Source organism: Manacus vitellinus, unplaced genomic scaffold, assembly GCF_001715985.3.
Source record: "Manacus vitellinus isolate BGI_N305 unplaced genomic scaffold, ASM171598v3 scaffold_19_pilon, whole genome shotgun sequence".
Lineage (NCBI taxonomy): Eukaryota > Metazoa > Chordata > Aves > Passeriformes > Pipridae > Manacus > Manacus vitellinus.
The window spans coordinates 18,760-45,144 of record NW_021939395.1 but is presented as its reverse complement, the minus strand read 5'-3'; the positions used below and the strand labels follow the sequence as shown (position 1 = coordinate 45,144).

Sequence of the window (26,385 nt, the reverse complement as noted above, 5' to 3'; positions counted from 1 at the left end):
AGATAATTTGGGATTTTTCAATAAATCAGCTAAAAAAATACCAAGAAATAATTTGGACAGACTACAACAGTTTTTTTGGATAAAACAGCTTTTTTTGAGCTCTTGTCTAAAGAGGGTTGAAAAAAAAAACTAGAAACAAATAATCCAATGGCTCTCAGTTTTATTAAATAAGGAAATTTTTATATATTTATAGATATATAAACTATAACGTCTCATATTATTAAATAATTGTGCAAAACGTTTACACAGAGCAGGGGGGAACAGGTGATAGCCTCTACTTCTTTTAGATTCTTAGTTCTTTTAATACATTTACAAACTTTAAATACCACAGACCAAAATCATCAATATTGTAAAATGGCTCTTCAAAGGCTAACCAGACACTGGCATGAGAATAATTTAAGTGATGGTACACTTGTCTTTTTCCACTTGAAATATTGCAGGAAATACAGTCAATGAGGGCTCTGTCACACCAACAGGCTGTGGGTACATAAGAGGAGTATTAAAGCTGAACACTCGCCATAGAAGTAACCGTGACAGATCTAAAGATCTGACCATTAGGAGTCCTGGAATACTAATGCTTCAAGTAAACTTTTGGCAAATCAAGATCAAGGAACATTTCAACTCTGGAGCAAAGCTTCACAGAAATGATGCATGTTCCTTCTCCTTAGCATGGAGTTTTAAAAATTACAATAATCAGGTGTTCCTGTTTGTGGTTTGCTGTACATCACAGGTATGCTCACATGACACCAAGTATTTTATAACTTTATAATTTGGACAAATTCTTTGTATGTTCTGACTTTATCATTAAGAATTTCAAAATGCCAAAATGCATAATTTGAGACAAACTGGCATTAAAAGTAGGTAGGGGGGAAACTCACATAGATGTTTTGGTTTTATTTGTTTTTTTTTCAATGAGGCTCCTTCTACTTGTTCTGAGCAACCATACTCCACACCTATTTTTAAGTTTAAAGTTAAAGCATTTTTTACAAAAGCTAAACAGACTCATGCTAGTAAATAAATTACATGCAGCAGCAACTAGTGCAGTGTACACTTATTACTACAGAGATTTAAGAATACCACATACTGGTTTAACATCCATTTTCACTCATTTTGTCATTAAGACTTACATTATATTTGGGTCAACCAAAAAAACCCAAAGAGATTTATAAAATTTTACAACAATTAAACAGTAATGTTTAATTCTACAAATGAATAAAGCCAACTACTGCGGCTCAATATGACAACAACAGACTAACAGCAGTGAAATCATCTACAATTTACTATACTACAGACATGTATTTCTTACAAAAAACATTAAATAACTTAGACTGACATCCCACAAAGCATTTGTTTTTTGATTTATGAGTTTAAAGTTACACACTTTTAAGTGACAAATTATGTGAAAGTAATATAGCTAAAGATGGAAGATAAGTAAATCAGAACTCCCAGAGAATGCTCTGGCCCCAGTAAAGCACTAAAATCTACTGCTTAACTCTTGTTGACTGCAGTAGTCCGTGATTTTACCTTCACACTTTTCCCCCCCTCATCTAGAATTGTATTTTCATGGATTTTATTAAAATATAGTTTCTAGAACTGTTCTCTTACAGTTTTAAGAACATTTAAATACCATGCTCTCAAAAAGAGCATTTATATGAAGTCATATTTACAATATAGACAGTTATGATCAGGTGTTAATAAGATCAACTCTTCCATGTAAGAAGAAATCTAAGCTTATGCGCTAAAGATTAGTGAATGTGTCAGTGTTTTGAATTGTCTTGTAAACATATCTGAAAACAGACGTGGATGACTGAATTATCACTTAAAGTAATTGATCAGGAAGGACTACATCACATAGAAAAGTTTCATTACCTCTAAGGAGGACTAAATAAGCACAAAATTTGCAGGTTATTTCCACAAGGCTCCACTGCCCATTCTGTAACTATGCATGGTGGATGCTAAATAGCTTCCTAGAAAAAGACAATTTGCCTTTGAAGTGCCTTAGAGAAATAGTTTGCTGGGTTTGTATTAGCATAGCATTCCCATTTTAAAAAAGGAATTATTCTATCACTAAAACAAAGGTTAGTGAAAATTTAAATGACTGGACAAATCCTACAAAAGTGGGTATCTCCATAAGCCACCCAACACTTCATACAGAAATCTCTGCTTGGTTTTCCATGTTAGAAAACATCAAAAACACCTACTAAACCTCTCTTAAAATAGTTTATAAGTGGAGAAAACGGAACAAACATTTTTCTGCATACAAATATCTAATTCCATGCAAGATGGAAAACATGAGTGCACAATAAACTTCATATCATACCTAAATAATTTATAAATTAATGTTAGAATAAAGTAAGGTCTATAGCAATTACTGATACATTTTAAACACATGCAGATGAGCTAACAGCAACATTTTTACATAAAGTTTAGTGCAAGAATGTATCTGCTTAATAAATAGACTGAAGATACCTATGTAATGCTTTGAGATGTACACACAGTATCTGTGCACATAAAACCTGGTTGTGAAAAGTTGTCCTTGTTTGTCTATAAACTACAAGTGCCCATTTTAAATAAAAAAAAATCCATAATTACTCATGGGCTACTTCCCTGTGACACATGGTGTCACAAACATTGTGGTGAAAATGTAATACTGAAGTTAATCTAGAGATTATTTTTTATACACAGTTTTTATACAATCAAGAAAAAGAGATACAATTTGTATCAACAAACAAAAGGTCATTTCTGGCTATTTGAGGCATTGCTCTCAGCTGCTTATACCATGCAAGAGAAGAGAATAAGAATTATTTGCAAATAAAAAATATGAAATGTTTTTGAAAACTGGTCAAGAGTTAAATCTGTTTTCCCCAACTATCATAAGTGTCTGAAGATTTCTTTTTTCCCCATTACCAGAGAGAATAACCAACTAATTAAAACTTCAGTTATTTTTAAATACCAAGGGTAAATACAGAGTCACCTTCAAGTCACCTCCAAGTCACCTCATTTCAAATGCATAATGACATGGTCATTTTATACATCATCTGTACCAACACAAGAATATTTATCCTGTGTGCAATGATACAGTTATCAAATGTCAGTAAATTAACTGTAGTTGCACCCATAATTGTGGTTTGTTGTTGGTTCATTTGTGGGGTTTTTTTATATGACAGGAACATATTTTGCACATGATAAAGAGCCCACGAGATATTTTGAATCAACCCAACCACTACAGTAACACAAGTGGAGGAAATGATGTAACTTTGTTTCTCAGACAAACAGATAACTAGAAAGCAGCATGCAAGCCATTATCAAAACACCAGAAACAACCCTGACTGCAGCCTCACGTTCTGTGTGTTTCACAGTAAGAAACATTTAGGCAGTGTCACACCTTCTCATGAAGAAACAAAAGGCCATAAACCAGGCCTTCTCAACTTTCATGAAAAAACTACAGTAGAAGTCAACAAGTCCTAGCTCGAGACATGTCGAGTTAGTCATGGTTCAAAATGTTGAAATATACAGTGGATTCAAAAAAGGGCGTCCAGTCAGTGCAGCTTAAAAAAACCAATAAACGCCTCTTTTGGAGACATTTAGCTACAAAGGTTTCCACCCTGAGCAAGATACCAGTTGCGCAAACAATTGCCACACAAAATTATCTCACCTGTTGAAACAGGAACTCTAAAAGCCTTCGCGAGGCAAATGCACACCTTTGCGTGGATCTAAGGAGCAAGAACCAGGACAGCTTTGCCACAAATCCAAACTGGAGCATCTCTTTTCAAGAAGCAGCCTTTCCCCCTCCACCCTTTCTCAAGTTGATCTTGTACAGCCCTCTCGAATGTCAGGCTCACTCAAACACCATCCTTGCTCCCAGAGAAAGGGCTGTAGGTACTGATGAACTTCCATGTTAACATCCCATTTTCACTGCTTCAGGTTGAGTAATCCAGTTTACGTAAAACTGGCACTTTACTTTCAGCTTGTCTGGTCACTTGGGCCAGCAGCTGCTCGCTCCACGTTTGAGAGGCAATTCTGAAGAGAGAAGCTACAGTTAAACTTTTAGTTTATTGAATGGCACTCGTGCCTTTACACTGTATGTTTTGGTCCTAATTTTAAAAAGTATTTATTTGGGTTCTTTTGGATTGCATCAACATATTGGACGATGTACTAGATATTCAAACTCTTGAGAAACAGGTCTGCAATGTAAGTACCAACAACCATATTGACATGCAAAAACTGAAATCAGTTTTTCCTTTTAGAAATTATTTTAATTTTTATCAAATTTACTTTTTCTTCAGTATTTAAGATGCCAGTAGGAAGTGTCCAGTGACAAAGCTGAAACCCTAAAAGTCATCTGGGTGTGTATAGAGCATACTTTTAGAGGCCGATTAGGTATTTATAAGCAAATTGAAAGTGTACACTAATACATGCAGCATAATTGCTAACATTAATTTTGTAGTAACAGCTTTGAGACACTGAATGTGAACATAGTTCTTAATGAGCTATCCATGCAGCAAGGTATGCATTTCCTATAAAATACTATTAAAAATCCCTATATTTAAAATCTTAAAATTTGCAATACAATCAACTTTTATATAGTGCCTCAGCATATAATATGATTGCTACTGTGTACAGGATTTTATACCACCTTAGTAGAAAATATTTACAATAGATTGGCCCTTTCATGTAAGTTTTCCTCTGGGTCCTATGTGCTGTACAGTTTCATTTATCCAAAAGAGGCTGTAGTGCTTTAACGCCCTGTTCTTAATTTAGCAACAATCACAGCTGCCAGCTGTTGTGCATCTGTCATGTGGGGATTTTTTTCCATCACAGAAAGGACAATGCTTGGAGGGAAAATATTGCAGAGGTTCTTGTATGTTTGATACTGATGTTCTGGGATGATATGAGGTTCCTGTGGCTCACCACATATCCCAATCCAGGGATTCCTCCAGAGTTGCTCCATCTTCTCGGGCATGCTTCTTACCATGACAGGTTCATAACAGGGCTGCATGAGACTGTTACTCAGTGGATAGGAGTGGTAAGTGTAGGAGTCTGATGCACACGGCAGTGGATCCCAGCTGGCGTGCTGCTCTCGGCACAGGGGTGGCCGTCTCTGCCGCGTGGGGTTACTTTCATAAAGCCGCGAGTCGGAAATACTGTCCATTCTTGTCATGACCAAGGCACGGCTTGGTTGTGCAGTTGACGGATGAACATTTTGAGGCACAGGGTATTCTCCTGGACAACTGGACCGTGCTCCAACAACTGGATGCTGGGCATGTAGGCCTAAGTGGGAAACTGACTGTTTGCGAAGGGTTTGCTTAGGCTCTTCAGTTCCATAACTCTGAACTCTATTTAAGGCTTCATGGTAACCATGGGGAAAAGGCTGAAGACGATTTTGCGATGGCAGTCTGTGGTTCTTCACATTGTCTTCTGGACTGGCATCTGCTACACCCAGATACAAGTCATTGTAAGAGGAATAAGAATCATTACTTGTATGGCTTAAGCAATTGTCAGGACAGGGGCTTGAGTTTCTAGAATACATCCCCTGGTCCGTATCAGCCCCGTAATAATCTGAGTTACGGATACTACTTATGCTCAAGTTGGAGAAATCACTGAGTAAGGAATAATAGCCATGGTCCCCCAATGACTCATATTTGGGATACTGGTCAGTATAGCTAACTGAGGTGCCATGGCTATTGGTGACTAGTATAGGAGGATATTGCACACTGGACATATGTTCCAGTGAGGATTTCTGATGCATGAACTGTGAGGAACCTGGCACTGGACTGCTTGCAGAACGAGTGTTTAATGCACCAGCTGCATGGCTTTTTGGTGGAGGGAGCGTTGGTACACTTAGTGCAGAAACCAGAGACGGGACAGAGCTGGCCTCGGACTTCCGGGCTACTGATAACTTTTCCTCAGGCTCCACAGCTACTGACCTAATGCTTGGATCTGACTGACGTTTTGGGGCAATGCGTTTCACTTCAGAACTGATTTCTCCTTTGGAGCTGGATGGCCCTGTGCCACATTTGGCCAAGGCTCCCTCACTCATAGTTTTCACAGCAGATAATTTGGCACTTATTCGAAGCTCATCCGCTACTGACCTTTGAGGCTGGTTTGCACGTTCTGGGTGATAATATTTACATTTGTGCCCATAGGTGCACTTTTTACCTGGAAGAAAAGTGTTTTCAGGTTAAATAAATCAAAAACTCATCAATACCACCAGTTGCTATCTTTTTGCTTTATATCTTTCACCACTTCTCAATAGTAATATTTCTATATTAACCCCCTAAGGAATAATTACGTATTTGGTCTATACAGGCAATCAGAGACTCTGCTGCCTGTATCAATGTATATCACTGCATCAAAGGCAAGACACACCATGTTTCTTCCTACTGCCTCATGATTTCAATACTGACAACATACTCAGTGCTACATAAAACGAACCAGTTTTAACACAGTTTGTATAATTATTAATCTCTTTCCTTGACTACAAACCCGAATAAAATAGCAAAAGGTGTGTTATCCACACACCTTAATTCTCTGCTACATTGTTTTTATAAATATGTTTATGAAGGGTAGAAAAATGGACATAGTGCTTGGATGGCAACCTGAAAAATGGTGCATTTCTTTGTTCCACTAATGAAAAGCTGTTAATTGCTTGCTTCACCTACCTTTAAATGCATTAAATCAATCTGACTTGGGCACTTACCGTAAGGACACGGTTGTTTCTTATGTTCAGGAATAACTGGCCTTTTTCTTAAGAAATTTTCAAGGCTTGGACCATGGCGTCCTAAAGGATCATCAGGAGGCATAAATCTAAAGAAAAAGAAAGGAAACTTCATCAGTTTTTCCCGAGGATGCAGAATTAGCAAATTCCCTTACTTTTGAAGAAAAACCCATACTTGTCATTCACAAAAGAATACATTAGCAGCCGCTCTTCTATGAACTTCTTCCATTCTGGTTTTTCATTTTGAAGATCCCGATAGTTATCATTTGATACAATGATGCCATCTGAGTCGAAAGCAAGTTTCACTATGAATCGATCATCATAGCAAACTACTCTTCTTCCCTGAACTCTTCGAGATGGAGTGAAAACAAGAATTTTTTCTTTCTCCAATTTACGTAAGATTTCTTGATCTGTAAAATAATTTTAGTTGAGCGGCTATTAAAAAGGTTTTAAAATAAAGAAATGCAGCCTTTGAAATATGAAAATTCTTGCCCTCTTTTCTGACGAAGTATTTTGCAATTATATACAGTCCCCATATCATTAAAAAATACCTAGAAGCAGAGTGCCATTGTATTTCTGAGGTTTCAAAGCACTGAGTAAATACTCAATATTTAAACTTCATAACCACTCTACAGCTACGTACCTTTACTAAGTCTTCTGAACGTGTCAAGAACTCACTTGTTACTGTATTACAACAGCCTTCTTGTTAGCCTAGAGCAAAATATAAGTACTTTGTATGGGTCAAAACACATGCTGCCTCTTCAGTGTTCAAGATAACCCTACTAACTGAGTCCCTGGCCTGTTACTACTTATTTCAGACTCACCCAGCAAATAAGACTGAGTTCTTATATGCTTAAAAATGTTTGCTAATGGGAAAATTTTGACTATTGCTTCTCAAAAGTGTTCATACGATCCAGTAATGTTCCAAACCCCACAGCATTGTTTACACAGAAATGCTTGTTCATCTGTGAAACTGTAGTGTTTTCAAACAAACAGTTGGGTGCAACATCATGCAATGTCACATCCACAGCCCTGTACATGGGACCCATTAGAAAGATGACATTATTTTTTTCTTTTTAACCAAGGGGTCAAAGAAAATCCACGCTACCTGTAATTGGTGCATCAGGTCGAGACTGTTCTTTTCTCCATGCAGGTACAAACACAGTAATATCTTTATGTCCTTTTTCCAGAAACCAATCAACAGCTAGTTGAATTCCCCGGCAGGAAAATCCTTCTTTATTCCCATGGCTGAAGAACATGCAAGTTTTAGAAACAGCAAGGACAAACGTTACATTTGGTTTTGGTTTTTGTTGTGGTGGTTTTGATTGTTTTCTTTCTTCTAAAGCTGCCATGGTCAAAGGATATAAGGAAAACAAAGTCTGTAAAGTTTTATTAGACCTGCTTACATAATTGGAAGAAGACAATCGTACAGAGCTATTCAGCCATCAGATTACAGCAACCCTGCTACTTAAAAACTATAGAAATGGTAAAATTTCACGATCCCCAAAGTAAAAACAAATACGCATCAGGTTTTTCTGTTTTTTTCATTTTATTAGCTAAGCTAATGAGAAATATCACTTTCCCTGACAAAATGGGCTTACCTTAAGTAACACCATAAAACGTTACCACAGAAAAGGAATGAACAGTACTAGCTGTCATGGGTGGTAAGTGCTTTTAGACATCTATATTAATAAAATCTGTTTCTCTGATAAGAAACGTTCTACATTTTTTATTAGGACTTTTTATAGTAGAGAAATAATCGTGTCAAAGTTGTTTAAGTCCCATCCTCATGAAAAATTTGCTTTCTGAAACACACAAGAGTTTCTAAAACAGCACACAATTCAGATAAAGGAGTTTAATTTTTTAAAAAAGGCCTAAGAAGTTTCTGAATGGGAAAAAAGAAATTCTTAAGAGGTTTGATAGAAACCAAGGAGAATCTTAATTAACCATCTTACTCAATCTCTGTTTGTATCATCAATAATTACACTATTTTTAAGCATGAGAAGTGTATAAACCTTGCACTTCTCAGATATTCTCAGTCTGCAGAGCAGATTTTGCATAATTAAGAGGCTTCCATCGTATTAAAATTGTCTTTAGCATTATTCTATGGATTGTCGTTCAAAATTTCACTTCAAAGTTGCTCCTGTTATTGTTACTATTGTAGAATGACAGAGATGTTATTCTCTGTCTCTCTTGCTATGCTCCAATAGCTCCAATAGGAGCATAGCAAGATGTTTGCTTTTCCTGGGCTCAGGACCTTACATAAAGTAACCCTGAGGCAGATCAAAGTCAGACAGAACTAATATCCTCTGTATAACTATGAATCACCAGCATAGCCTAAGTCCTCACAACTTAAATACTGAATACAGAAGCTGCAAAGTGGCTAAAAGCATTTTTCTTTAAATTTTTACACATTTAGATTTTACAGAATTTAACACCCTTTTAAATTTTCAGATGCATATGCATTTTGTTATGAGTTGGACTTGATGATGCTTATGGGTCCCTTACAACTTGAGATACTCTATAATTCTATAAATACAGCATCAGATTTGAGCTATGCAGTAGTAAGAGTACACACACTTTTCTCCAGTTGCTGCCACATTATGCTCAGGAGTAACTCAAGCAATACAGAGACTGCAAATTCAACAGGCACAGAAAAAAAAATAAAAAAAAAATGTTAAATCCAGTTTTGATGATGTTGCTTTATAGAAACATCTTTTGGATTGATATGACCACCCCTTGGCACTGGAAAATCCTGTATATAAAATACATTTATAGGATTTGAAGGGTTTATGTATTTCAAAAGTCAGAGTACTCAATACACCTATAAAAACCTGAATTTTTGTGATACATCGAAAAAATAATAATTCATATTACAAATTCTTCTAGAGCAGAAGGCTGATAGCAAAGAAATCTATTGTATGAACAGTACCTGAAGAAATCTTTGTATCACTGATCACTAAACAGTCTTTAAATAACTCCCTCATAAAAAATTCTACTTTCTCAATAATAAACAAGTCATTGGATAGCTGAACTCTGTACTCTGCAGACATGTTCAAAACTGGCATGGGACAGGTATCTCTTGGTTTAGTGTTGACCTCACAGCCAAGTGTACATAGAATCATAAAATATCCTGATTTGGAAGGGACCCAAAAGGACCATCCAGTCCAACTCCTGGCCTTGCACAAGACACTCCCAACAATCCCACCACGTGCCTGAGAGCGTTGTCCAAATGCTCCTTGAGCTCTGGCAGCCTTGGGGCCATGACCACTGCCCGGGGGAGCCTGGTCAGTGCCCAACCACCCTCTGGGTGAGGAACTTTTTCCTGATAACCAGCCTAAACCTCCCCTGACTCAGCTCCAGCTATTTCCTTGAGTCCTGTCACTGGTCACGAGAGCGAAGAGATCGATATCTGCCCCTCTGCTGCCCCTCAGGAGGATGCTGAAGACCCCAATGAGGTCTGACCTCAGTTTCCTCTTTTCCAGGCTGAACAGACCAAGTGCCCTCAGCTGCTCCTCACACGGCTTCTCCTCCAAACCCTTCATCATCCTCGTGGCCTCCTCTGGACACTGTCTAATAGCTTCATGTCTTTTTTATATTGTGCTGCCCAAAACTGCGCGCAGGACTCAAGGTGGGGCAAGCACCACAGCTGTGCTAGTGCAGGTTTAGCTCATGCATTATCCCTGTACCGACAGTTAAATTACTTGGAATCCTGAGCAGGCTCGATCAGCTGGAGCCCACATACTGTGAAGTTCACTGAATATCATCAGCATACAGAGCATGTAATTTTAAAAAGAACCAAGTTTTCCTCTCCTGTTTAGTTACTTTTTTTAATGTCCAGAAGCAATTTTCAACATTGTTCAAAGAACTTCAAAAAATTAAACCATCCACACAAAAGCACACTACAGGTAGATTTCTGGAACAAAAGACCTGAGGAGAGAACTTGGGTTTAAAAGGAAGGGAGGGGAACTGGAATACGGATTACATAATTACATAATTAGCATAATTAAAATCCTAGACTAAAGAGCCCATAAAATAGATGTATTTTCAGTGTAACAGTATACACGACTTAAAATTACTTTGCCATCAACATTGATTTTTCTTATAAACATTTTAGTGATTTATTTATTTCAAACATTGTGACAGGCAGACCCACCTCATGGCGACATTGCTTCCATCAATGACAATTGGCCTCAAGTTATCGCTGTTATCCACAACTTCATCTTCCAGTGACAATTCAGGGCTTGCAATTTCCTTTGGGCAAGGACCTCTTGGCACCAGAGTACTGGTGGTACTGCTGGCAGTGCTTTGTCCCTCTGACTCACTTTTGTTGCCAAGTCTCACAAGCTCTGCTAGAACATCATTGATGAGTGCATCTGCTCCCAATTTATTCAGTACAGCCTGGATCTGATCTCCTGCATACCCAAGCTTTAAAGCAAAATCCATTTTAGCTTGGTATTCCTTGTCCAAATTTGTTTTGCATTCATCTACCTTCAAGTCTTGCGTGATACTGCTCTGTGAAAAGCTTGGGCGATCCAAACAAGGGGACCGGCAGAGTGGCCTATGTGGTTTGGTGGAAACCTCCTTTTCTCTCCACTGAGTAGTGCTACAGCTGCTTCTGAAGTATGGTTGTTCAGGCTCACTTTCTGAGCTTGTCCATTCCTCAGATTCAGCACTGCATTCCCCGGCATCTTGTTCCACATTTCTGTCTTCTCTGGAGTGCCTCTTCTCCATTTTCAGCTTCCCTACCATAGACCAGGCCGTCATCACGTTCAGCTTCCAGCCAGAGAGCTCAGTTCTCTTTCATTTCCAAAGCCACCTGGAATTCATATTCAATAGCATCATGGCCAGTTAAAAGTTTACACGAGGCTGGAGTCAATTTGCCTTGCTTACTGTGTTCTGGCATAAACAACACCAACATGAAGTTCCTTAAAAAGAGGGAGTAAAGTTAAAAATTAGGTTTCAAGCAATTCTGCAAAATACTCAGCTACAATGATTTTGTTTACAAGTCAGTAGAAGTCCCTAGTCATTCACATTTCTATGTAAAACTGATCATAATAAAGCCTATAATTACACTGTCTCTGTAATCACAAATTAAACTCTCCCCCCCCAATTACTCTACCTACCAAAAAAAAAAAAAAAAGACAATTCTTACACAATAAAATTACAGCTGGAATGAATGGATTATCTCAGTAATATTTAAGGATAATAAAACAGAAAAGGGTGACCCACCACCTTCACTAGAAAGCTGTCATCTACTGCAGAAACTGCCTGTCTACATTAGCAACAACTGTCCAACATTCCAGTGCGCATGAAATTTAACACAAACCCTTTCAGCCTCTTTTAGAAAGGGTTTGCTATCAGAACCAACAAGTTAAACTGGCTGCTAGACATGTAAAGGTCAGTAACAAGATGCAAAAATATCCTACAAGATGATCATCTTGTGCTGTGTTTACTGTACCTAAAATTCCCAAATCAAGGATGGATATTACTGCATTTTGTCAGAAAGTCAGGATACAAACTTGTAATTCTTGTCTTATACCAGAAGAATATTTGTTCAAGGAATTCTAGAGAGAGGTCTGACTAACTAGAAGATTCAAGTTAACCTGTGAAGGGCTTAACTAACATCATGGAGATTTTGAAAAAGTTTTTAAAAGCAATTGCACATACAGCAGTATATATTTTACATAAAATGGTAAACTAAGACCTATATAAAAACGCAGGTAATCAGAGAAAATTGATTATCAAAGTAATTGGCTAGAGGTCTACTTTCAGAAAGCTGCAAATTCCTCTCCTCTGCAGAACAGCAGATTGAGAATGCAAGATCCAATGTGAATAATGAAAAATAACAATAGTTTTGAAGAAACCATTTATTTTAAATCCACTTTTTAATTTTGATAAGTCTTGCTTTTTGCAGCATGGTCAGTTATCTTTGTGCTGGCAAATGCTGCAGACATAAGCTGTGGGTGCATGAAAAGCTCTTTCCCAGGATTTCTATAAGAATTTTTATGACTCTCAAAAGAGGCACAATTTTGGCACTGGAGCAAAGATTTGTCAAAGATGCAGTTTCTTAATAAGCTCCTCATGCACCCAAAAGCAGCAAGCAAACAAATAAATACATAAATAAATAAAAGTCTAGTTCATGGTCTTAGGGGGAATTGTTGGTCACTACTGTAACTAACAATAAATTTATCTCTCTTTCATGCACCTTTCTAATCTGCTCTCATATCTCTCACATCCCTTCAGACTATGAGCAAGCATTAAAAGAAGACAATTTTTTCCTCAAAAGAGCATGAGCACTCAGCCAAGCACATAAATTATTTATATGCAGAAATTATCAAACATACCTGTATTTTCAAAAATCGGATTCCTATTTCCACAAGAGACCACAGTGGCTCTTATTTAATTACTGTGGTTGACCAAAACAGCAAATAATAGAATAAATACTCCCTTAATGTACATCAGTGTAACTCCTTTGATGTACAGTAATGCCAAAACTAGGGACTAAATGTAAATATTGGGAGTCCGACCTGGTGGCAAAGTTGCATCTAGTGTAGCTACAAGAAGAGCATCTCTGTCATTCTTAATTTTATTTGTTTTTCTTTCTAAAAATAGAATTTTAAATTTTTTCCACAGAACAACGTTCAGTAGATACCAAAATCAAAAAAATAATAACAGAAATGCTGACATGCAGGAATATATCAATTTAGTGATATAGAGCAAATATAATAAACATAAACCCAAAATTTTACGTAGTAAAAGTATCTTCTGAAAAACAGTACAGACATTTTACAAAGCATTATAAGTGACAAAGGAAAAATGAAAGAATCACCAGTGTGAATGTAAGTCAGAGCTTATTCATTCTGCGTTTTCATCCTTTTGGTTTTAGGTAATAAGATGGTGAAAATCGCAGCCCCTGATATACCACTCATAGAATCATAGAATGGCCTCTTTACCTTTTGGGAGGATCTCTCCTAATTCCTTTGGGACAATTTACAGGTGTTTCCCTGCTCCTCTCTGACACTCAGAAGCACATCCTTTCCCCTGATTAATCTAGTTTAAAGCTCTGCCAGTAAGTCTCAGAAGGCTTTCTTTCTTGACTATTTCCCTACATTAGATGGTGGGTTTCTGTTGCCTATGAGAGATTTCAGAGAACAACAGCTCTAGAAGAGCAATAAAATTTGATAATCAAAACCATAAAAATGTCAAAGGGTCTCTGAGACAGGACCGTATTGGCCTAAAAACAACGAATACTAAATTATCTTGGTGAAACAAAGATTATTAATCTGCAAACTCTTTATACAGTAATATATAATTACTGTAAGCAGGAAAAACAGTAACATTCCACAAGACTGCACTACAAGTTATGCAAACAAAAACACAAACACATGCAGAGACAGCTGCTCAAAAGCCTAATTTCCTTAGGAAAGGAAGTAATTAAGGAAAGTGCTAATGACTTATATGTAAAAAAAATCCTAAAAGGTCAAGTTTTGAGTCAATCAAGTTTTTTAATAAAGAAGAACCATATATTTTCATATTTTCATATATTCGTATTATTTTCATATTTTTTCAGCCTGGAGAAAAGGAGGCTCAGGGGGGACCTTCTGGCTCTGTAACCCCCTGACAGGAGGGGGGGGCCGAGGGGGCCCCCCTATTAATAGCTTAACCTGGAATGGATTTTAATTAGGTCTTGTGTATAACCTTGTACCGTACCAAAACTGGAAAAAAAAAAAAGGATATGTAAAAAAATTACTGTAAAAGAAGGTTTAAAAACAGGTTATCACCACACTGCATCCACAGCTTACAAAATATTTCAGCTAAGGGACACTTTACAATATGTGCAATAAGACTAATTTTTTTTCAAATTATTGACACTATACTGCTTTGGCACTGGACAAACAGTACGATTCTGCTGATCCAAGTTTAAAGAGCTCCATTCTTCTTTAGAAGTTGTCATCTCTCTAAGCTTAACGTCACAAGAATGTTTTTGGCCTTTGTTAAATTTATCATGCCTGTTCTTCCACCTCTAGTAAATGCTCCTAACCCCCTTCCCAGTGGAAATCTTCTAAGACTGATAAGCCATATGTTCTTAAGACTGGAAAAAGCCTTTAAAGTATGATGAAGAGAAAGGAGGTTGTTTGGGTTTTCAAATTTACTGCTACCTTCTCCACTGGTTTTATTTAACAATTTATTTTCCAGAAGTAATCCATTTAAGCCAATTTTTAGAAGACCAATTTACATTATCTTATAAACACATATATATTAATTTAAACTACCAGCAAAATATGTTCCTTCCCAACTGGAAATTAAATCAACTGGACTCACTCAAAGAGACTGTTATTATTTTTTTTTCTTAGTAATAAAATAATCTGGGTGACACTGTCACTATTGCTTTCACATTTAGATTTTTCAAACTTTTTTTTGGTTAATGACAACTGTTTAAGTTTTGCTCTTAATTCTGACCACTCTTTTTTAGCTGGAAAATAATATATCTTCTTGCATATAAACTGATTTTACCATTTTGTTGCATTATCCCAATTCCACATACATATTTCCAGTTTTCTGTTAACATCATATAAGCAATTTATCATAAATTTCATTTGTCCTTTCCTGAAAGTAAGATCTTATTTTAACAAGGAGATATTTTGATCATAGTTAAAGCTAAATAATTCAGAATTCAAAAAAAATTTTAAAACGCACACAGATATGTAATTCTAAGAACAATTCACTACTGTTGGCACACTCACTTCTGTCATGCTTACAAAGAAAGCAGCTCAATCCATGGGAGGAAACAGTTCTGTATATCTAGAACTGCTCTCTGTCAGTCCTGTGTTGTGGTTTACTATTCTTTGGTTGCTAGTGATAGACTGGTGGATCTATTATGAAAGCTCCTTCTATGGAAACACCCACTTCTGTGAGTCATCCTGGAGTTTCTTGTCTTTTTCGTTCATGTCAACCTTTGGTTGAAAGCCACTAACTTGGGAAATTTTAGCTGTCTCATCTCTCTTTTGGATAGCTGTAGAAAAATATGTGGTCTGTGATGTCATATTCACTGTTTCAAATATTTTAGATGGGAATTAAAAATCTGCTAAAAGAGAAAAAAATCTCTAGTTATCTTCAAACTATTGAAAAACTAAATCACAGTGTTTTATAAAAATCTCCTTTTCATATCTGTTTAGGATCTTCTGAGGAAGGCACTGGAAGTGAAAAGGTCCTGTCTCTATCAGCTTAGTTCTTTCTACCAAGATATATCACAGATCTTACACACACACACACACACACACACACACGAAAAGACACAATTCCTAGATATTGTAATTTCTGGAAAAGTAAGGAGTCTTTCTCCTTCCTCCAACACTGAACACACAAAGCCAATCTCTGAAAAGGCAACATTTGTCCAATAGGTTAGATAATCTGTTTTAGCATCAGCTGCCATGTTGACAGAAAAGGAGGGAGGCCATCTCCAGAGCCCACCTCTACAACTATGTGCACTTTTGTACAAAGAACTCCTAGGAGAAAAGACAGCTTGCATCTCTCCATCCTTAGCCAGTTGCTCCCTCCGTGCAGCTTAACTGTTCCATTCTACTGCATCCACAGAACTGGCATACTGTGGGATTTGTTCCCAAATGCATAAGGTTAAGATTTTTAAACAATGAAGGTCAACACATTGTTGGGCCAGGAGCACTGAAGCAAACAGACAAAAAAAATCAAACTACAACAACAAAAATATTACAGCATAGGACCAAATTTCCCCACTGACCACTGAGAGAGGGCACTGAAGAAAGGAGTATTGTGAGTGATAATCTCAACTCTGCATACAAAATTCTTGCTTGAAACACATTTCTCAAGGTAGTATCGGACTGAATAGTACAAGTGTGAACCATGGATTACATTTAACCTAGTGCAAGCAATTCATGCATCATGTAGAATAAAATTACAGTTTTCAGGAAAAGTCTTCGGACAGGGATATCTTAGTTGACCTCTTTTTCAGGAAACAATTCGTGATCCACTGAGAATTCTCTATTATCTCATTGCCTTTATGCTCACTTTTCCCTTACATACAGAAAAAAAAATTACTGGGGGGGGGGGAAAGCACTAATTATCAATTAACAGAACGATCCTTGCAGATAATTTTCCACTTTTTTGTTTTCTTATTGCTTATACTGTATACTTTTTAAAAGTTAGTATAGATCCATTAAGGAATTATCACACTGTTGGAAACTATAAGGAGAGACAAAGAGAAAGAGAATCTTTTTAAAAATGATTCAGTGTTCAGGGATGCTACAATCAACAGATCTCCAGCACTGTACTGTGCTACAGCACAGACCAGTGCTTCCTATAAAGAACTGTAAGGCACTTCCCAAGGACGTTTTTCTGATCCTTAAAAACCTCCCCAACACGTGACTAATTGCTATTTTAACGACATTACAATTTGAGCTTGCACGACACACACGCACAAAGCACCAACAAACCAACAACCACCAAAATGCATTGCACAAGTCTTCAGCAATGTGACAAAACAGTATTTATTAGGCAGTAGTTATTGTCAGAGGATACAAACCAAGAGCAGCTCAAGATGGCCTACGATTTTGGATTAGCCCTTGATTTTGAAATTCACATTTCTACAGTGCTCATGAAAAAAGTGACACAACTCAACATTGGTGTTTTCATGGCACTGAGGACACAACTATCTTGTATTCTTATCTCAGGAGCAGCACAGATATTACACATTACTGCTTGCTACTCTGAATATTTTCTGAGGTAGTGAATTATTTTATCTGCTGAGAAAGCCCTTAAAGTTGACAAAGTATATGAGTCACAATTAAAACCAGTAGTTTTTTCTCATTCTAATTATACACTTAGGTGATACACATCTGCTGAGACAGATTCACAGCTGAAGAAAAGTGGAAAAATATTCCAAAATTAACATTTGGGTATTTCAGAATGAATGAAAAACTGGAAGAGTCGTACTGCATGACATTATAGGCAATTATCTCTTGTCCTTAATAAAAAGGCAAAAGTTGGAGCTTTGTAGCATTTTGCCTGCATGTATATATACCTCGAATCACTAGATTTTCATATTTATCATGATTTAAACAGAGATAACAGGAACACATTTCAGTTTACACATGCATATAATAATACATATATTGTAGTTCAACAGGAATTAATCACTTTCACCAATTTACTTTTGAACTTTAGAATGAATTATTTTCAGCATGTAACAAATGTGGTAGCTTAACTTATCTAAATTACAAATGTTGCAACACTGTAGGAAAACAGGATAAAACAGGCTTTTGAGAAAATTTTCCTATTTAAGTTGGCCATTTGGAAATTGAAGTGACTGCAGAATTTGATGCTTTTAGAGAACTACAATACTCATAATTTGCAGTTGTGGCACTAAACCTGCATTATATGGGAAAACTGTTGTTTAAACATGTCTCAAAATGGCTTTTCGTGGTGTCTTTGCAAACACATGCTTCTTCTTCCCAACACCCCCCACAGCAACTGTTATCTCCCATGCAGGGATGTCCTGGGAAGGTGTCCTGAGGTGTTTCTCATTGGTCCTTGTTAACCCCTTCCTGTGATTGGGTGTTCCTGTAAGCCCCTTGAGACTTCTACTTGGTTACTCTGTGAATCCTCCTAAACTCTATAAATGTAACCCCCCAACAATAAACTCTCTCTTGCCTCCTCTCTGCCCGGTGTGCTGTATCCGTGCCGGCCATGGAGCCACGTGGGTGGGGGGAGAAGGGGAAGGCACCTCTCCCCTCCAGGCTCAGGGCCTGAAGAAACCCCGGACGCTGGAGTTCCCTTTCCCTATCCTTCAAGACGTCAGAGTGGTTCCTCAGATGGAAATGGAACTAGAGCTGGGCCGCCCCACGCCATGGGGGGAAAGGGATCCAGATGTAGTCACAGTTTCAAACTGTATTAAGACTGTCCTAAGAGCTTTCATACTTAGCAAATAACACTCAGATAAGCATCAAGTTCAGTGACAGATGTATAGCATATATATTTTGATACAGCTTCCATAAAAAGTCCAAAATACATACAAGTGAAGGAAAACAAGTATATTAGGCTTTAAAACCAGCTGCTTTTTGATGCAAATACTTGGCATTAACATCACTTACAATATATTTTGCTCGCTGAGAAGTGAGGAATGTTCTTAATTTAAAAAGAATACTCTAATTTTAAGATGCTTAAAATTGAACACCTGTTCAAATCCTTCTTGTACTTTTTAATCTAATAAATTAGAGATGGTCTAAAGTAAGATCTGAGCACAGATCTGCAGTTCATTTATAAATTTAGAAATATGTATAATCAGTATTTGCAGAATATGCGCTAAGTCAAGTAGCATTTTTAACAGAAGCGTTAAAATGGCAGATCAGACTTTTCAGTCCCTTGATAATCAGAGCCACAAAAATGACAGCATTTTGATTCAGTTTAATTTTTTCTTACCGTACTATGCAATGTCAGCCTCAACACATTGCTGAGAAGTCTCAACACTGTCATTCTGATGAAAAGAGAAACATTAAATTCACACAAATCAAAGGCCTAATATTGTACAGTCTTTTATCAAGTGAAACTCAGAACAATATAAAGAAAAATATTTTACTTTTTCTACTATGACTTCTCTGAAAAAAACCACTACCATACATTAAATCTAAAGTAAAGTACTAGCACCTTACACCAGCAGTGAACACCTTGTCCTTAAAATATTGAAACAGCAACTGAAAAAATAGCCTGCTAGCTGTGGTTAGTAATAATTTTTATTTAGAAGCTTCCTCCTTTCTGAGTCAATTCAGAGGTAGTATTTTAAAAGAAAAAGAAATTTGCCAGTTCTGTTTCTCCATCTGTCTCTCTCCTTCCCTTAACCACCTTTGGAGAAGAACAATAAGGAATGTGACTTAGCACTCTTTTATTAGAGAGGCAAAGGGCAAGGGAAGATTTTTCAGTGTTGGCTCACCAATCCAGATGAATGTAATTATTACCACCACCCAACCCTAAAGGGGATATTCTTCCTTGACAAATGCTGACAGAACACTTTTAATGGTAGAAAAAGTTCAGCTGTGCAGAGAGGACTGAATTTGAGGAATCCATACACCAGGATATAGAAAACCAGAAATTACTTTAGAAATACCACTAAGCTTTGTCTTTATGATCTTATGTATCTTATTGTGCCTTCATGTGTCTTGTCTACACTGAACAGTGATGGAAAAAACCCACCATATGCACACACATATAAATAGACAGATAGATATGGCCATATATATACATATACACATAAGTTCTGATTCTGTCAGTGTATCACTTAATAAATTTCACAGAGCATTCCAGAAAAGTAAAATAGAGTTCTCCCTTCCCAAATGCTGTAAGTGTTTAAAAGTCACATGGTTGTTCTCCTTCCTCACCAACCTCTAGCCCTAAAATCACTTTACCACAGTTGGCTCAGTTTAAGAACATCATGAATGCTGTTTGAGAACTCTGGAAATTCAGGGGCAGTGCCAACGATGTAGGGTAAGCCACTGAGCCAGCAGACCAGGTAATTTTCAAACTGGATGAGAATATCTGTGGATATGAAAAACTAGATTCGTGAAATCATGCCACAGACTCTTAACCAAAACACCTAAGCTAGGAACCTAATTGTCCATGACTCTCTCTAGAGTATGAAGAAGATGACAGGCTCATCATGACAGTTGGAAAAGGGATTGGGTAGGAGTTTTTCTGAAGGGAGAGTTTGGTTTTTAAACACAGATTAAATTTACAGTGCATCTCAAAAAAACAATTGCACCTGTGAAAAAGGGGAACAACATCCTGCAACACAAAGGCAAGAAAAAACCAATCATGGTAGACAAAAATATCTTATATAAGCATTGTCATGAGAGAAAGTAATTGTACAACTACCACTCTAAGGACCTAAGTTTCTCACTTTTCTTTTCAACACTGCTGAATGCAAGTGATTGGTGTCTGGCTGGACTACTGCACAAGGCATCAGATAGTGACAGTGTCCTTCAACAATGACAAGACAGCTGAATTATATACAAGAGTCACTACTTATTACTTCCCAGGCTGTGAAAGTTAATGAGCGCAACTGTGCCTTTTTATGTTCTATTTCATCAACATTAGACTAAATATTACATTTCTAGTAATCAAGACTTAAAAAAAAAAAAAAAAATAGACCCTTAAAAAGAACATCTCATTATTTGCCACTGAGTTGCCACAAGTTACAAAGTTAGATTTTGTTTTTTTTTTGGCTGACCTTGATGAAAACTTCCTCATTCAGCTAAGCAGAAACGGTACCGAATTGCAGTGTTACTGTGCTCAGCCTCTCCATAACAAGCAAGACACTAAACAGAAAAGCACAGCACTGCATCAGAAATAAGACCTCAAAGACAGTGCTCAGAATTTTATCTCAAACTGTAATATTGTATATCACAAAAACTAGGTAGCTGCCCTGCAACACTGTCTGCCGAGCTTAAAGAGTATGACTGAACAACTGTGGCACTTTTCCATGGCTAACCTTCCACAAAGGATTCAGAAATTAACCTACAGACCATTTCAGAAAATGCCAGGAAAAAAAACAAACATGAACCTACCAACAGACACCAGGGAAATGAGTAAAAGCATTTTGATTAGCTAGAAGTCTGAGAAAGTAAGGCCACTTCTGGAAATCCAAAATAAAACCTATTAAATACTAGGGTCATAGTAGATTTAGAACATTAAATAGAACAATGTATTCTTTACTGTGCAAATATGCAATTAATCCTTTGGCCCAAATCCACAGCTTTTACCAAGAGATCTTGCCAAGAAGTCATTTTGCTTCAGTGATGACTACAGGATTTAACTCAAACCATACAACAGAAATAGTACCACAGAATAGAAAACTTGGTAGGAAAGTATCTGATTTTACCGCATTCTTAGCATATTATGGAGTTTTGTTAAACTGAAAAATAGTTCTAAGAAACTAAAATAACACCTAAATGTTCGAGGTACTTCAAATTTACTTCAGTAAATACTTACAGTGATCATTAATACACTATGTATAGGACTATACATAAGAACAAGCTGTGTCTAGCATGTCACAGAGAACCTGAAGGAATCAACAAGGGAGGGCTGGGTTGGATCTCAGGAAAAGGTTCTTCCCCCCGAAGGGTGGTTGGGCACAGTCCCAAGGCTGCCAGAGCTCCAGGAGGGTTTGGACAACGCTCTCAGGCGTCTCACGTGGGATTGCTGGGGTGTCCTGTGCAGGGCCAGGAGTTGGAGTCGATGATCCTTGTGGGTCCCTTCCAACTCAGAACATTCTGTTATCCTACAAACTACAACCCAAGTACGAATTGAAAAGAAATGCAAAGCTAATATAAAATTTAAGCAACTTGCCTCAAACTTCATTAATTTTGTCACTCTCATAAGTATGAATTCAAAAGGACAGGATGAATAGTTAGAATTATACATAGAGGAAGCAGCATTTTAGCTGTTTCTTAAGATACATGATTCCTGTATGGAGTTAACCCAACCTAAAAAGAACAGGTAGCACTGAGCAAAAGACAAGTAAAAGTACAGGCCAGACTTCTGAAGGGAAGGAAAAGGAATATTTCTATTGCATTAGGTATTTAACCATATTTCCTAGGACAGAAAAAAAAAAAGAACTATACAGTAAACAAACACCTATAGTATCCCTTTTCCACGAATATTCCCTTTGTAGTAATCTTAAGGAGCTACAGCTAGCATTATTCTGTTGTCCCTACTAAGGCAACATTTACACTTCAGTTGACAACATAAAATAAGAGCAGACACATAACCCCTTAAATATTATTTGTGGGCAATTCCTAACAAACTGAGATAATTAATTTAAATCTGTGACCAAAGCAATACAGTGGTTCTCCTAATCCACATTCTGATTGGAGGCCATTCCTACTACCTAATCTGCAGATCTAAATGACTCATTAATGCTCCTGGAAGGGAAAAAAAAAGTTGTGATTGCAGCTGAGTCAAAGACACGTCAAGGATGGGTTGCATTCTATCATCTTAACTTACACTAATTCAATTTGTAATGGAATATTTAGAACAGTACTTTGAAATAAATTAAATGTTCCTTTAACAAGAAATCTCATCAATCTTCATGAAACCTGAAAAACAAAGGGTATTCTGATCCTAAAGATCTCAATATACAGGACAGACCCTCACATGCTCTGCCATTCAACAAGAGGATTGTAACTCAGGATGTAACTCACCTGTTAGGACAGAAGCTTTCTGATAAATTGAAACAACCACTTTAGAAACTACTAAAAAATGCCTAAAGCACAGAAAGACACCTCGCTCAGTAAGCCTCAAATGGTAGCTTTACTGAGCATCAAACAGTACCTTAATGGAAAACAGCAAGACGAGCTTAAAGGATTCTCGTGACTTTAGATTTTCACACCTGTTACCTTGCTTTTGAAAAAACAAAGTCAGTCCATGGCTAATTAGGTCTGCTTTCAGCAAGGGACTAAATGACCACTTAAAGGAGGTCCAATCCAAACTGATTATTCTTTTACACTAAGATTCCTTCATTCTTACAATGACAACATTGTTCCTTTCCAAGGTGAAGAAGCTGGAAAGTCATCATCAAAAGACAACAGAAAAACCCTACCACTTGGATTTGAAAGTGAAAACAGCAAATCCCCATGCTCCAGCAACTAAAGGGAGATCTAAATAGGGCCAAGGCCTGAGGAAGGTTTTTGTTTTGTGTGATAGGTTATTTGTTTCAAGGGATGGATTTTTGTTTGCTTTTTAAATCAGGAACACGTAGAAATCAAAAAAAAAGGAGACTTGTCAAAGAGGTGGAAACTAGTATTTGATCTTAAAAAAAAGAAAAAGCATAGAGTCAGGCGTTTTAGTTTGAAATAGTCACTTAGTTTTGACTTTATGTGATTTGACAGAGGTGTCCGTGCGTTCATGAAAGGAGTGCATACAGTAAACTTCTTGTGGATGTCCTCACTGAAGATAATTAAGTCTAAACCTTTGGCTTTAACCTAAGGTTGATGCTCTGTCCCTGTTATAGCATTCCTCTCTAGTCAACTGAAATAGAAGTTGACTCAGCTAATCAGAACCGATATTAATCTTGATGAAGGGTCTCTCTCCAGATGGAATCAATATGGAAAAGGAGCTGTTATATTTCAACTGTGGAACCAACAAGCACCTTGGTCTATGCTGGGATTTGTAAAACACTTTAGTTACACTGTACAATGATATCCTAATGAAATTCTAGAAGAGGCCTACAACAAACCATGTAAAGCCTAGGTTTTATTTTGACAGGGTGAATCCATCTGCTTTTTAGCAAGCAATGTCAAAAATAATTCATGTAAGAAAATCAAATACAATAGCTACCTTTACAACTCAAAGATACTTCGCTAAAATACTTATTTAAATATAAAAGAACATATATATTTGAATCAAAACTGCCAGCTAATGTAGAGTTATTATGGCCAGTCTCATGAATAAATTGGCCACCTCAGAAGAATGAAAGGACATCTCAGGAGATGCTATACTGCTTAGCGTTGCACTTCCAAATACATTTGCTAACTCTGAAATACATCAAACACAACGCCTACATATCATGGCAGCAGAAAGCCTACATCTGTAAAGGTGGTCATGGTATTCCTATTTCCAGATGAATTATCTGTGTTACCATGAATATATCATATCAAATACAGCTTATCAACAAAAAGGGACAGTTCACAGGAAATAAAAAAAACCATCCCACATTACACATTTACATTAACAGACGTAAAGCATTTTAAAAGTACCAGTATCATTAGTCAAACACCCTTTTCATTTATAATGTCTAGGAAAAAAATAGCCTTTTACAACAAAATTACAAAAAGTGAAAAAGTGAAAGTTTATATATTTAAAAATGTATCTTAGTCCAGCCATGAACACATGGTTCTTCAAAGCTCTTTGAGTCTAGCAGATTCCATGATCAAAGGAGGACAGCATTCTCAGAGGTGTGTGAGGCAGGTAGCATTACAGTAATTTGTTTTTTTTTCATTTTTTTTTCAAATTATGAGATGGACAAATCAATATATCAAACTAATTTACAATGTGGCAACACCAGGGAACTCCTTGTGAGTTTATAAATTGCTTTTCTTCACCTTGCCAAGCCCTGCTGCCTTCCTCATTCCCAAAAGTTCCAATGCTTCTGCTCTTGATGTAAACAGTAACAAAGTGCAAGTGACAGAAGCAATTTGTTTTACTTCTGTTATTCATAGATCTATAGTAGAATTATAAGTGTTTAACAAAATGACATTTCAGTTGCAAACTGTAAAGTGGCTAGGAAAGTCAAATCCAGCAGATGTCTACAATGGAATAATTTGCATTGGAAAAGGCATCCAGAATGATCAAAGAACAGAAAGCCAGAACTTACCTAATTCATAGCTGTTGACAGTAAGAATTCACTTTCTTACTAGTTCATCAGCATATAAAGTGTCATTGGTATCCATTCATCCGCTTAACCCTTTTTCTGTCCATTCTTTCTGAACGGTGTGTTTGTATGCAGTTAGATTTTCTTTTTTTTAAAATACATCTTACAGAGGTCATTCAAATGAAAGTGACTTAGGAAGCTTAACAGACTGCTTCTTTTAAAACTTGCTAAATATTATTTTAGAAGACAAATATATCACAGGTCTGGAAAACATCGACAGCCACAAGACTAATACATGGGAAATATATATCACACTGAAGAAGAAAAGACATATTCGAAAGGCAGCCAAATGATTCTAAATTTGAAGATGACCTTGACATTCCCACTAACCCATTTTTCCAGCAGGAAGCCAAGATAATTTTGTAAGTGACATTAGCCACACTTGTGAAATATACCTTTCAGTTCTACATATCATAGTTTGTTTATGACATCTGGCAAGCAAAAGATATATTTCATCAGTAAAGGATAGCCCCTATACAAAAAAGACTACTTGACAGGCTCTTCAATTTCAATAAACACACCAAGCACAAGAAATCAGATGGACCTGGAATGCTGCACACTCAGAACTACTGATAGGCATAATGGAAGTTCATAAATGACTAGCATTTTTGTATTCTTCTTATTCTTTCTTCCCATTTATGACAACACATGCTAATCACTCAAACACATTGCAAGATTAAAAAAATGTAAAACAATATCACACCTATCTCAATAAACCTGAATTCAGATTCCCACCTATCAGAAGATCCAATATAGCTTTTGATTCAATTTTACTGTTTGTTAACTTGTGAAGGAAATATACAGCTCTTGTGAAATATAATTTCGGAATTATTTAATGACAATTGGAACAGCAGATGGCTATGAAAAAATAACATTTTTAAATTAACTGATCAGAAAAAGCATCTCAAACCTCACGTATATTGCATGAGTGAGCAGTTCCTTATTCACAGTTGCACTATAAAGCAAAATGGAAGGATGTAAGTTGCACGCATCAGGTACCCTCTACAAAAGTAATTTCCTTATTTCACCACCTTTTTTCGCTAATGCAAGTTTCATGCTACTCTTCTTTTGTTCAGACACTGAACACCTTCTTAAAACAGCGCGGTAAGGCAGCCTTCGCAATCCCTCCTCGGCGCTTAAAATTACTTAAAATTGCTAAATGAAACCAGGCCAAATTCCCGGCTGTGTCCCCAGCTGTCCAGGCCGTTTC

At 36.9% G+C, this 26,385-nt stretch overlaps 1 protein-coding gene across 5 annotated transcripts; it reads right to left on the bottom strand.

Annotated features, from left to right (window-relative positions):
* Nucleotides 1-149: 149 nt before the first annotated feature.
* ZC3H12B (zinc finger CCCH-type containing 12B) lies at nt 150-26,379 on the bottom strand. Of its 5 annotated transcripts, none has more exons than XM_018070656.2 (7): nt 25,119-26,379; nt 19,175-19,229; nt 10,875-11,646; nt 7,827-7,966; nt 6,894-7,128; nt 6,701-6,807; nt 150-6,159 (listed from the first exon to the last, which is right to left on the bottom strand). In XM_018070656.2, exons 3-7 carry the CDS (start codon nt 11,483-11,485, stop codon nt 4,739-4,741), a joined length of 2,514 nt encoding a protein of 837 aa, XP_017926145.1. In that variant the 5' UTR covers nt 11,486-11,646; nt 19,175-19,229; nt 25,119-26,379; the 3' UTR covers nt 150-4,738. The 5 variants fall into 5 exon arrangements, with proteins under 5 accessions (XP_017926145.1, XP_017926147.1, XP_008933157.1 ...); XM_018070658.2 differs by lacking the exon at nt 25,119-26,379 and adding an exon at nt 20,976-21,648; XM_008934909.3 differs by lacking the exon at nt 25,119-26,379 and having other exon boundaries at nt 19,175-19,550.
* Between the last annotated feature and the right edge of the window lie 6 nt (nt 26,380-26,385).

Coding starts and splice junctions, on each gene's coding strand:
- ZC3H12B (XM_018070656.2), bottom strand. CDS start 11,485: ATGACGGCCTGGTCTATGGTAGGGAAGCTGAAAATGGAGAAGAGGCAC. Junction 7,967..10,874: donor GGAAGCAATGTCGCCATGAG/GTGGGTCTGCCT, acceptor CATGTTCTTCAG/CCATGGGAATAAAGAAGGAT. Junction 7,129..7,826: donor ACCTGATGCACCAATTACAG/GTAGCGTGGATT, acceptor ATTATTTTACAG/ATCAAGAAATCTTACGTAAA.